The sequence below is a fragment of the Xyrauchen texanus genome, chromosome 4 (genome assembly GCF_025860055.1).
Source record: "Xyrauchen texanus isolate HMW12.3.18 chromosome 4, RBS_HiC_50CHRs, whole genome shotgun sequence".
NCBI lineage: Eukaryota > Metazoa > Chordata > Actinopteri > Cypriniformes > Catostomidae > Xyrauchen > Xyrauchen texanus.
Window position 1 is genome coordinate 36256075 of NC_068279.1, and position 13256 is coordinate 36269330.

The 13256-nt window shown below is 37.4% G+C and overlaps 1 protein-coding gene across 3 annotated transcripts in view; it reads right to left on the minus strand.

Moving 5' to 3' along the window:
• The window catches only part of LOC127636013 (cotranscriptional regulator FAM172A homolog), a 214340-nt gene that overhangs the window by 104887 nt on the left and 96197 nt on the right, over positions 1-13256 (minus strand). For all 3 annotated transcript variants that reach the window (XM_052116378.1, XM_052116370.1, XM_052116387.1), the window contains exon 8: positions 4058-4177. In XM_052116378.1, the coding sequence (XP_051972338.1) occupies positions 4058-4177 (120 nt within the window). The remainder of the gene's footprint in view (positions 1-4057; positions 4178-13256) is intronic.

Sequence of the window (13256 nt, forward strand, 5' to 3'; positions counted from 1 at the left end):
GCCAAAAGCAGAACAAGACATTGGCCGTGTATGGAATGGCATACTCCCATACTACTCTTCCTATTTCTGCTCTACAAAGATAATGTAGAAGCAGTAAGAGTACAATTTGTAGTATGCCATTTCAAACTCAGCCGTTGTCCACATCGCTTTTCATGCGATTTCAAATTCCAATGCGGCGCTTGACACCCTGATGCAAATCAGGTGAATGTAGCTTCACAGTTGCAATAGCAAAGTGGATAGCCAGCCTGCCGGCAGATTAATGTTGTGAAGGATAGGGGTTTAAGAGATTTATTGCACAATGCAATAAATAGTCAACCTACGGGGAATAGTTATTTCAATTAGTCCAGCCATTTCAATTCACTGATCATGCATTTTATATACACTGAACCAAAGCAGCATCATAGGTGCCTTTGATACTAGGGGCTGAGGTGGGTCAGAGTTGGCTTACTTTAGTACACCTTTTATGCTGTATTAATATGTACATATTATTTGGAGGTGGCACAGAGCAACCTTAAGAGATAATTCACCAAAAAAAAAAAAAAAATCTCTAATCATTTACTCACACTTATGCCATCCCAGATACTTTCTTTCTTCTGAAGAACACAAATTATGATTTGTAGAAGAATATCTCAGCTCTGTAGGTCCATACAATGCAAGTGAATGGGTGCCAACATTTTGATGCTCTGAAAAGCACATAAAGGCTCCAGTGTTTTAAGCAATCTGAAACTTCTGGATGAAAAACAGATCAATATTTAGGTCCTTTTTTGCTTGAAATTCTTCGCCCTGCCCAGTAGAGGGTGATAAGCATGAATAATGTGAATCCCCAAAAACACAAGAAAAAAATCTAAGTGATCTGTTTCTCACCCACACCTATCATATTGCCTCTGAAAATATTGATTTAACCACTGAATTCGTATGGATTACTTTTATGCTGACTTATGTGATTTTTGGAGCTTCAAATGTTGGCACCCATTCACTTGCAATGTATGGACCGTCCAAAAGAACTGAGAAATGCTTCTAAGGATCTTCATTTGAGTTCAGCAGATGAAAGAAAGTCATACACATCTGGGATGGCATGAGGGTGAAGAGAGAATACATTTTTTTGGGTGAACTATTCCTTAAACTCTTTGTAAATAAACCTTAGAGGTCGACCCAATTCATTCTTGAGCTATATATAGAACAGAACGAGGGTTTCTAGAGATGGACTTTTAAAAGTTGAAGATCTTTATAACCTGAGATGGCATCTAAAAATGCAAAGTTCCTGCATGCAACACTGAAAAAACAGCGAGATGTGGCCCAGTGACCAAAGTCATCATTCCAGAGCATGTTTACATCGAAAAACAATGGAAAAACAGCACAGATGGAAACGATAACATGTTCAATGTGAACAACCTCTTAGGAGAGACAGAGAAGGTAAATTGACAGACAGAGACAGAAGATGGAAAATGAGAGTGCCAGACAGAGTAAGGAGAGAACACTTAGTCCCCCTCAAACTCTGAATTCACCTCACAGACATGACAAGAAAAGAGTGAGTCCTGCCGTAAGCTATCCAACCCTGACACATCACTCCTACTTAAAGGCACACTTTGATGTAGTTATAATTACTACATACTGCTTTTGAAAAAAAATCAAATTTCAATGAAAAGAGAGAGAGTCTACTTGTTGGAGACATTAATCGGCTTGCGTTTGATGTGCTTGATCAGAAATGTGTTTATTAAGAGTAAAAGGGAGCAGTTATTAAGCCACAGATGGCCTGTTTTCAGGCGATCAGTTAATATGGCCAGCTAAAGCTTTCTTCACCTCTCCTCGCCTCTGTTTTTGTGTCTACATTTCTTCTGCTCTCCTCTCTATTCTCATCAATGCATGACTTTCGGCATAATCACTCTAAATCCAAACATTAGGCATTAACACTCTCAAAAAGATTTTAAAATGTCACAATTAGTGGTTGAGTGACACAGATTTTATTTTATTTTTTTAGGCCAATTTTGGAATCTAGAGAGCAGGAAGCATGATGCCCAAAATGATGGTTAATTTTTCAAAACTTTGCACGGTTTGTTTGAGCATTCTAACAAGTCTGAAACAGAAACACTGGGTCAACCAATGTATATAGGCCAATCACTAGAAACAATGCATCTCAATTAACTCCCTTCATGCCTAGTCCAAAAATATCAGGCGATGATGTGCCAAATAATAAACTAAGGTATCCAAGCTTTTTTTTTTTTCAACAAAACAATCAGCATCAGACTCTATTAAAGTGCAAATCTGTAAAAAAAAATAAAAAATTGTTAGATACAGTATGTTTGATTTTCGTATAATTTAGTTGCAACAGAACTGGTGTGCAAAGGGTTTTAGCTTGAGGATGTTTCTTTTCCAATCTAGTGTTAGCATTACTTTGTTTGAGTGTATTTTAGAGTAAGTGGACCTCATTTTCACTAAGGTAAAGAAGTGAAAAGGGTTGTCCTAAGAGGCTGAAGTTTGGGGAAACAGGACGTGACCCTAAAGTCAAAGATGGGTGATGCTTCTATAACCCCATTGCCCTAACTCTCTCCTTTAGGAACACAATATTCAAACACATCCATAACTGAACATTTAATCTATAGGGTGTTATTCCAGTTAAAGGTGCAATACAGTACCATACAACTAAAACATGAAGCATGTCATGCAGCTAAAATGATTCATCAACCAACTCATATCTGAGATCTTATGCAAAATTATTTATCAGGTCAAAGTTTGATGACAAAGCAATCATCATCCAAGTTATTAAACTATTCCAGCCACTCCATACCAGAGAGAGACACAGAAGGAACCTATGAAAGGTGTGAGAACAGTTTGTATGAGAGTCAGTGTGGGTAAGTGAGCATTCTGTGCATATGTTTGTGTTTGAGAGGGAGGGAGGGGGAGAGAGAGAGAGAGAGAGAGAGAGAGAGAGAGAGAGAGGAAAAAAACAGGGAAGCATCAAAGAAAGAAGGCTAAACAGGTCTCTGGAGGAAGACCGCCATGCCTCCACCAACAAGAGGCTGTCACGGCCACAATGGCACATAAATATTCAACAGTCGTATTCAAATTACAGAACACAGACTTCTGCCTCAGATAAAAACACATATTCCTGGGATTTTCAGAGGAATGCTAACCCGTGGCCATCCACTCCACGACAACCCCACCCCCTTACTTAAAAAAAACATGTGGAAAGATGCTAAATAAAAAATTGGGTTCATGAAAAGTGCTCCATGTAGTTATGTCAATGAAAGAAAGTGAGAAAGTGTATGTTAGGTCAAAGGCTAGCCAGTTTGCTCTCAAAGCAGTTGTCCTTACAGTTTGCACAGCTAGCCTAGAGTTTGTGACAAGCTACTGATCCTTGACCCCTGAGGTGATGTAACACAGGGAACATAGCTGACAACTGAAGTTCAGTGGGTTGAAGAGTTAGTTCAGCCAAAAATGTAATTCGACCATTATTTACTTTCCCTCATATCATTCAGAAATCTATGAAATTCTTTCTTCTGTGGAACACAAAATTAAAAATCCTTTCTTAATATAACTTCATAAACGTCATAGATTTGAGAACAACATGAGGGTGAGGATATGATTAAAATAGACATATTTGGGTGAAATATTTATTTAAAAAACAATCACAGTCAAACTAAATTCTTTTTGAAGACAATAATCTAAACTCTATTCACTTTGCCCTTCTGATTTAGTGTGCACAACAGCCTATCTATCATCTCTTTCTCTCTTTTCTCTCAGGGTCTGGTGTTATGCATACTCTTTGTGTAACAGAGCTGCGGTTATGCAGTTTTTCATTTTTCTTCCATCTGTCCCTCCTGCTAAAGGAAGTGGATAGCGCCCTAGGACACGGATAAACTGGATTGTTTACAAAAGCAGCACTTTCTCAAAGAACCTAAACGCTATTTATTTTTAATAATTTCATACTCTTGTGTTCTGGTGTTCCCACCGGTGAAGCCAACTTTTGTGTGTGTGTGTGTGTGGAGGGGGTGGGGGGGGGGGGGGTGGTTCTGTGCATGACTGATCTCCTCAGTAATATCGTCCAACAAACACTTACCAAATTCACAAACGCCAAGCCACCGTTACTATGTGCCACAATGAAGACATTTTTGGCAAGCGATTTGGAGATGAAGTGGTCCCACACATAGAGAGTGTGCTCCTCTGGAGTGCTGTTGTCCTGTGAAGAGAGTGTAATATGTCAAATTGGTCACAACATGAGAAATACATTTTTCCTTAATCTTACAAAATAAGAGTTCAATGTAATATAAAAACATACTGCAACTTTCAGAACTCAGAAATATTTTCTCCTCAAAAACCATTTACTCGAACTAAGCTGCAGTTTGTCTTGTCAAATCAAGTTTATACAATACATCAAAACAGATATTTTCAACTTTAATCTGACTGGAAGAAATGCGCTCAATGCCACTGTAAAATAACTACAACTACACAACTGTACCATGCATTTGATATTAATGCGTGATGTTGCCTGTCAACTGAAAACTCCTACAGTTAGGATACTGAACTATAGTTGACAGATGAATTGTTTATTTAGATAATTACATTTAATCATTTAGCAGATTATCATTTATTGATTATCATTTTGTGATTGTAAGAAAATTATCATTATCATATTACATTTATATAAAATACATTGTTATATTAAGTTAATAAATACATGTGCAGAAACTGAAGATTGGTATATTTTAACATTTCACTGTTGACATTGTTTAATAAAAGCAATAAGCCACTTGAGTTTGTGCATACAGTGATTTTGTCATGGTGTTACATTGTTTTGAATCGTGTCCAAGAACACCCCTTATCCATGGAAAATCACTGAAAGTCTCTTGTAACTTACTGCTTTAAAAACTCACATAAAACAAAATACTATATACAATCAATGAGTCTTGCATACTGCAAATGAGATGCAAAGTAAATTTGTGTGACGTCAAGTTTAAATCTTAATTTGTACCCCACTGACTGATCAATACGTCCTCTATACAAGCAATAAAGGCATAATCGGCCTACACGGGAAGGTCACACAAGCAGGGCACAAACACAACACTCGTAATTAACACTGGCCTGGAGTTCTAATGCTCAACAAATGCGAGGGGAGAGAGAGAAGAGAGAAAGGGAATTCATTCACTGGTGCCGGCAATATTGATCTCTGTTTGTTTTGCAAATATGGCAATCATTTAAATGCAATCCAAATCCAATTGAATGGAATGGAATTAGAGGAAAATTGCTAGTAACAAGTAAATGTGGGTGTCTGTAACCTACAACGGCAGCTACATGCACTACAGTGCAAAAAGAATGTAATGGAATTATGAGGCAAAGCCAAACCTGTTACAGTAGCTAATAAGAAAGGGATGTCAACAAACTTTTGGACATATTGTGTAGCTGCATGATATAAAGAGATTTCCCTTGTTGCTATCAGCTCTTGAACGTTTGCAGCCCTGCCCTCTGTTTAGCCTCTCTCTCGTGGTCTTGCATCAGCTCTCCTACATTGATTAGCTTTTTGAAAAGCACAATAATAAGTGAATTATAGCTGAAGAAGCTGGCAGGAGGGAAGAGATTTCCTGTCACTGAGATGCCTTGTGTTGAAAATATGACAAAAATATGAAAGTAAATAAACAGGCTGGAGGGAGGTGGGGTTAAGGCGTGATGCAACTGGAAGAAAGCACTGAGCCCAGATCTCCTTGGACGGTTGGGTTTTTTGACGGGGTGGCGGGTGAAAACGGGGAACAGCCCATACTGTTATCGTCCTGTCTCACATCCATGCACAGTACTTGAATTGCTTAAAAAAAAAATATATATATATATATATATATATATATATATATATATATATATATATATATATATATATATATATAATATAAATATAATATATATATTTTTAAGCAATTCACAAGACTCCAATGGTTACATCTATATCTTCTGAAGCAATATGTTAGGTGTGGGTGAGAAACAGTTAAATATTGAAGTCCTTTTTACTATCACTCTCTACTTTCACTTTTACATTCTCCTTCTTTTGTTTTTGGTCATTCACATTCTTCGTGCACATCGCCATCTGCTGGGCAGGGAGGAGAATTAATTAAAAAAATTTACTTAAATATTGATCTGTTTCTTACCCACACCCATCATATCGCTTCAGAAGACATGGATTTATTTTATTTTGAATTTGTGCTTTTTGGAGCTTACATTTTTTGGCACCCATTCACTTGCATTGTATGGAACTGCAGAGCTGAGATATTCTTTCAAAAATCTTTGTGTTTCGCTGAAGAAAGAAAGTCATACACATATGGGATGTCATGCAGATGAGTAAATGATGAGATAATTTTCATTTTTGGGTGAAGTATTCCTTTATTGACCCAAATTTGCATTGGCCCTTAAGTGACAGCTCAACACAATACCAAACAAATAGCCTATATTTACTGTCATCTGGGTTGTGTTTCGTTCATATTTTCGAGGTTGAAAGCATGGCATGCAACCATCCCATGTTACAATCAAAGACCAATTTATTTCAAACTGTATAAATACATTATTTTACAGTGAATGCAAACGTAAGACTGACCACTGTTTTGTTCTGTCTGAGCACATGTGTGTGCGTTTCATTAAATGAAGTCTCCACTGTTGCATGTGGATGATGCCACGTGAAACTGGACAACCTCCCCCTCCCCTTATCAACCCAGCACAGAGTCTGTCACATGCCCCCCCCCCCCCACCCCACCCAACACACAGAGACCACTGACTCCATCCAACCCTTCCCCCCAATGATTGACTACCTCCTCTGATAGACCCCATACTTATCTAAACAGCATTTGCATATTTGTGTAATTATTTCCTAGGGTTAATTAGCTCCTGAGAAACAATACGCCCGTAGAGACTGGCTCCTGGAGACAGGTTCACCCTCTCTCTCTGTCAACCCTCATCTCATCCATACTTGTGCAAGACCTGAAAGACTCCCACTGTGTGCAGACCTGTTGCCTATGTCTTAATGTTAATGCTATTTTGGCACATTGTCCATACAAACAGCTTTAGGTTTAACTTTTATCTATTTGTTATGTGCATTTTATGCTGAAAATCTCTCTTTCTATTACAGTATGCAGAGGCGTCATAATGAAGGACTGAAATAATGGAAATGGAATAAGTTACAAATAAGCAGAATAAAAAGATGACTTACAAAATTTTGGGCAAAGTATGTTAATTTTCCAGTGCGATGAATGAACCTTAAGTATTATACGCAGCCATTTTTAACATCTTTTCTTGACTGACAAAATTTGATTAAAACATTTAAAATAACTTACTTTATTTTTGCATGATAAGTGGACAGCATTGGCTTAATCATTGTAAACACACATGTAATGAAGTCATGTGACAACAACTGTTTAAATTACTATTTTAAAAAAAACAGCAGACACTATTTAATGTAAAGTATGCATTAACCATTAGACTAGTAATCCATATCTTCAAGTCAGTTGAGATAATAGACCCCAATTTGACAATGCCAATGTCTTTTTTAAATTTGTTTTCTGTTCAATCGACACATCATAGGACAATTTCCATAATTTGACTTGAAACATTATAATACAATGAAAATATTTAGTGTTGTGAATAGATATGAATTGCTGTCCAGTCAAATAATGAAAATCTAAGAAAAAAATAACACACAGCCTTTTTTTCTTTGATTACAGTAAAATCACGTGTCATGTCAACGGTCCATGTGCCCACATGCGTGTTTGTCAGTGCATTTACTGTGTGTATATCTATTCACATGGACAAAGGTTTCCACACAGCACAACAAACACCATGTTGCTTTGAAGCTGCTTTGGAGGTGGACTCTGGCTGTAGTGTCTGGCCTTTAATGGACATCTTCTGTTAAAATAGCACACTCTTTGTGCCCCCCTCTTTCTCTGTCCTTCTCAATGCAGTGCACTTTGATAGCACACTGTTTTTCTTTTTTCTTTTTCTTTTTCACTCATCTTGGAAAAGTTGCACAAAATGTGATCATATTCACACAGAGGTGTCCCACACACTGCAAATCCCTTAAATGAGTGCCCAGAATGTGAGTAGTGCATTCCCACTACTGAGAATGGAAAGGATCGAACATAGGTTGAATGACAGAACGATTCTCACTGTTACTAGAGTATGACAGATTAACAGCTCTAACACAACCAGCTTCCTCAAATTCTATAATCTCTAATAGACAACTCACATCATTCATCTCTTACACTCACAGTTGAACTGTACACCTAACAATGCATGCATGTTGATTTCTGTGTCAGAACCAACATTCAAATGATCCTTAGTAATGGAATGTGAAAAATGTGAAGTTAAATTAAATTAACAGTTGTGGATAAGTTTTATGTTGCACTAAAATAATAATAATAATAATAATTTGTGCAACAAATATAAACATTGCTCTTTCACTTTATTCTACTTACAAATAAAAAGTCAAGATGCTAAGTAAAATGTTCATGTTATCACCAAATCAACGATTTTAACTCATAAGACAAAAATCAGAGTATCTCAACTTCTTCAATACAGTTGTACTAAATAGCTAATATGTGTTTATGGGAAAGATGCTGGTATTCAGGTATATTAAATTAATATTCCTAGCTAAATAAAAGTTACTTTTGTGTTAGTGCATTACAGTAAGCAAATGTGTTTGTTTGATTGGCAAGCGACAACTTTGTATTTAACCCAAAATATTCAACTCAAAGTCAACATGAAATCAAACTTAACACGATTTCCTTTTATACTGCATGTTCCCGGTCTTATTGTGAACAATTAATTGGTGCATATTATTGTAATGGAAATGGCTGTCAATCTATTAACATTTTTAATCAAATTAATTACATGGTGTCCCGCTTAATTAATCGCAAATAATCGCATTTAATCGCATATACAAATATTTGCTGAAAACACCCTTATATAACATGAATTCTGTATATATTGATGAAATAATTATACATAGTTATCTTTAAATGTAAAAAAGAATATATATATATATATATATATATACAAAATAAAACAATTTCAGATCATTTAAATGCATTCCATTCTTGTGGCAGAACAGTTAATCACTGATAAGACAATACAAAAACAGCTTTAGAATACAATAATACAATATTTTTGAACATAAGCCAATCATTGGCATACAGTTCACAGCAATCCATTTCACAAGTGAATTTGTCAATCAGTTGGAGATTTATTATGAGAGCTTGTTTAAGGACCCATCAATGAACACCTGCGTCAGACATGCTTGTGTAGCTTCTCGGGTGCATGCATCATAAACATAAAATTTTAGGTCACTGTGTAAAGTTAAATATAGTTTAATACTTAGAACACATCTTGAGATCCCTTAGTTCGAATTTGCGCTCCATCAAGTGTTTTGAACGCAAGAACGTAACGCATGTCTGTGTGGTTCTGCTGCTCAAGTGTGTTTTTCTTCACTGTATAAACTGCGCATTGCCACACAGCTGAAGTTTCAATTACTGCCCTCTGGAGTAAACAGATGATACTACAAGCTTGCATTTCTCAAGAATCTTTCTTATTACAGCATTACGGTATATTACATACAACATTTTTTAACGCGTTATTTTTAATAACATTAATCACACTGAATTAACACATTAAATCAACAGCCCTATATATATATAGTGTGTATATATATATATATATATATATATATATATATATATAGTACTGTGCAGAAGTCTTAGGCACATAAGATGTTTCACACAAATATTTGTTTTAAGATGGTTATTATTATCTTCAACTTTAGTGCTTCAATAGGCAATATAATTTTTAGACTCCCAAACACTACCTTTGCAAAACAGCCCTGCAACTGATGGCATGCCAAAAGGCACCTGAAGGACTCTCAGACCATGAGAAACTATATTCTCTGGTCTGATGAAACAAAGATTTAACTGTTTGGCCTGAATGGCAAGTGTTATGTCTGGAGGAAACCAGGCACCTCTCATCACCTGGCCAATACCATCACTACAGTGAAGCATGGTGGTGGCAGCATCGTGCTGTGGGGATGTTTTTCAGCGGCAGGAACTGGGAGACTAGTCAGGATCGAGGGAAAGATGAATGCAGCAATGTACAAAGACAACAAGACAAAAATTGCTAATTTGTTGTGTTGTTTTATCAGAATCCCATACAATATACAGAATGTGTTCCTACATTTCTATTCAGCTTTCATTTAACTATGTCAACCACCACCTTTAAAAAGGACATCCATAATACTTATATTTAACTAAGCTAAGTCTTTCTGGCCACACTGGCAAACAAAGTCACCTCAGCTCATTTCAATGTCCAGTGGTACCTTTTCAGCCGGATATGGGCTTATTTTCAATTAGTTAAATGATTAAACATTAAATAAGCCATTGAGGTAATTGTGTGGACATTCTATCCTGGTGTTTGCCGAGATTCATATTAAGTGCCTCAAATGTTCGCTAGCCTGTCGCGTCTTTCTGCTAGATCCACATGGTTGGCACTTACAGGGACTACGGACTAATAGCAAGAAACAAGAAGCTGGGAAAGCTGATAATGCTGAAGATTTGAAAAGTTGGCAGTGTGAGTGGTGGGTTTATATTCTTGGATAAGGCAGAGACTGGGTTTCATGATGGCGCGTGGACTTCCTGATAGTGCTGTTAGCATGCATGGAACACTAGACGCATCAGGCTGGCAAAACAAGCACAGGCACTCACTTCCTGCAGATTTGCCCTCCACACCTGGTCAGTTCCAGACAAGGTGCTCATTGAGAAAGGAGTGCGACTGCTGCTGGAGCCCTCATATCTTGCGGAGGGGACAGGGATGGGGAGAGAACATGAACTAAGGAGATGATTTGAAAATCACAAGTAATTAACGACTAGAGAGCCCACCGAAAGCCAGTAAGATGACAAACGCAGCCAACGGGGAAGATGTGGGCAGAATAACAACATGCTTAGGGAAGACAGGAAATGAAAAGTGTGGCGGCGGGGGGTACAGACAGAAAAGGAATTTTATAAAAGGAGGTGGAGATTTAGTGCTGATAAACACAAGACTGTACTGTGACAACACTGTGACCTTGTTAGCATGGAGATAATCTCGACAAAATTTGGTAGTGCATTGTTTCAAATCAATATCTCATTAACAAACTAAAAAGGACTCTGCAAAATATAGCTCTTGGCTGCATGTGGGCAGAAAGGTCATCTCTGTGACATCTCAACCTGTCTCATTCAAAGCCTGTGATTGTCAGATTAAATTACTGCTTCTATTTAATTGATGTTAGTGGGAAGAAGGCATGGGCGAGCAGCACAGACAGTGGTTTGTGTGTAAAGGTCTGCTGTGAAAGGCCTTGCTTTGGGTTCTGACAGCAGATTGGATGTGTTTTTTGGTTGACCTAACGGGAAGATTGGGAGCAGACATCTGAGTGGAGTTTCAGCGGGATTCGCCCCAAGAGCAGTTACAATGCACCGCTTCAGAGCGAGGAGGTCTCAGACAGTGGCAAGGGTTGACAAGCAGTTCATATGCAAAAATAACAAAGGATAACACATATACAGGCACACAGAGACAGTTGCTTCAGACACAAAGACATTTCACATTTCTCTGTTCCTCTCTCTGTATCTCTCCCTATATGTACTGTATATACGTCTATAATAAAGTTATATGTGCATAATATTTTTCTTTTTTTTTAACAATGTCAAGATTTCAGGTTTAAATACACACAAATGTATAAGGGAAAGTATATGTTAGGTGCTATGATTGGTAAACATTTAAAAAAAAATGTTTTACATTTTCAATCACTTAAATGCCAACACTAGATTCATTTAAATGGTTCTGCAGTATGACAAAAACAATTAATATTTATGTAAATAAAGCAAAAATGTTCCATGTAGCTATCAATTAGCAGTAATAAAACTGCATGCATAAAAAAATAAAAAATAAATAAACACTGCGAGACTTGTCAACTACCTTTATCCCATATTTTTATGGGGTACTACAACTATATAGATCTGCCTTCTCTGCCGAAAGATGGTATGTATGTTCTGCCACATATATCAAAATACATGAAGGTTTCATACTATGAAAATCATAGTCTATAGCTTGTAAAATATAAACACAGCCTGGTATGAATCATTTGAAGGGCAAGCATCTTATGCTAGGCAAGCATCACTGTTCGTGTCTACTGTTCACACCTTTAACTTGTTCCACATCAACACAGGCTCATGGTCACAAACTAGTAATAATTCTTACGAGATAGCAAAACTATATGATATCATTCAGCTCGGCTCCTACAAAAATGTTCAACTTTCAGATTAACCAATAAAACAATTTTAAAGTCACAATACAGGCAACACATACAATCATCAGAAGCAAAACATGTATCAAATTTAAGAAGAAATGTCTGTGAACATATTTGCTGACTCTAGGGACTAGAATATTATTGAGGGTTATGCTCTTTTGATTTTGGGCAGTAAGAAACAAACTAGGAACCACACAGAACACTCTATCAACCCTCTTGCAATATTACCACCCAGGCAACCACCTATAACACCATGACACTGTGGCTTTGACAACAACAACAACAACAAAATCATATGCATATGCTGTATATGAGTTCACAGGTGCCCTACCACATAAATCCAATGTACAAAAGTCAAGCACAAAATAAAGAAAATACACTCACGCACACAGACACCTCAACACACACTTTAAACAGCAGAGAACCACATAACCTTTGATTTTGACCTCACCTCCAGTCATATCGCCGGTTCAGAAGTTTAATTAAGCCACGTCTGGTAGACACGCTTGTCTTTGCAATGTGGGTTATGTGGAAGGTCTTCAAGGCCAAAGTTCACATATACCGAAGACCTCCACAAGTGTCGGTGAACTACCAGAGCACTGACTGAGGCTGATACAAGCCGAGCCAGAATACAAGTCTCATGACATCTCTGGCACGGCAGGGCCATACATGTAGGTTAGAGATGTATGAGCCAAGCATTGGGAAACAGTACATCTCCAAAACACGGATTCTACTCATCCCCAGGGGAATGGTAGAGAGAAGACGAGAGATAAATAATGGATGATGTTCCTGTGGAGACGAAGGACGCCGTAGAGGCACAAAAAGTACACCAGCCACACACAACCTGCAACCCAAGTCGTAACCCCTTGAACTCATGGTGACTTCATATCAAAGTCTTGTCGGTAAAACTTGTAGAATTCTGGAGAGACTTTGTGGACAAGTAAATTCTGTAACTCATATT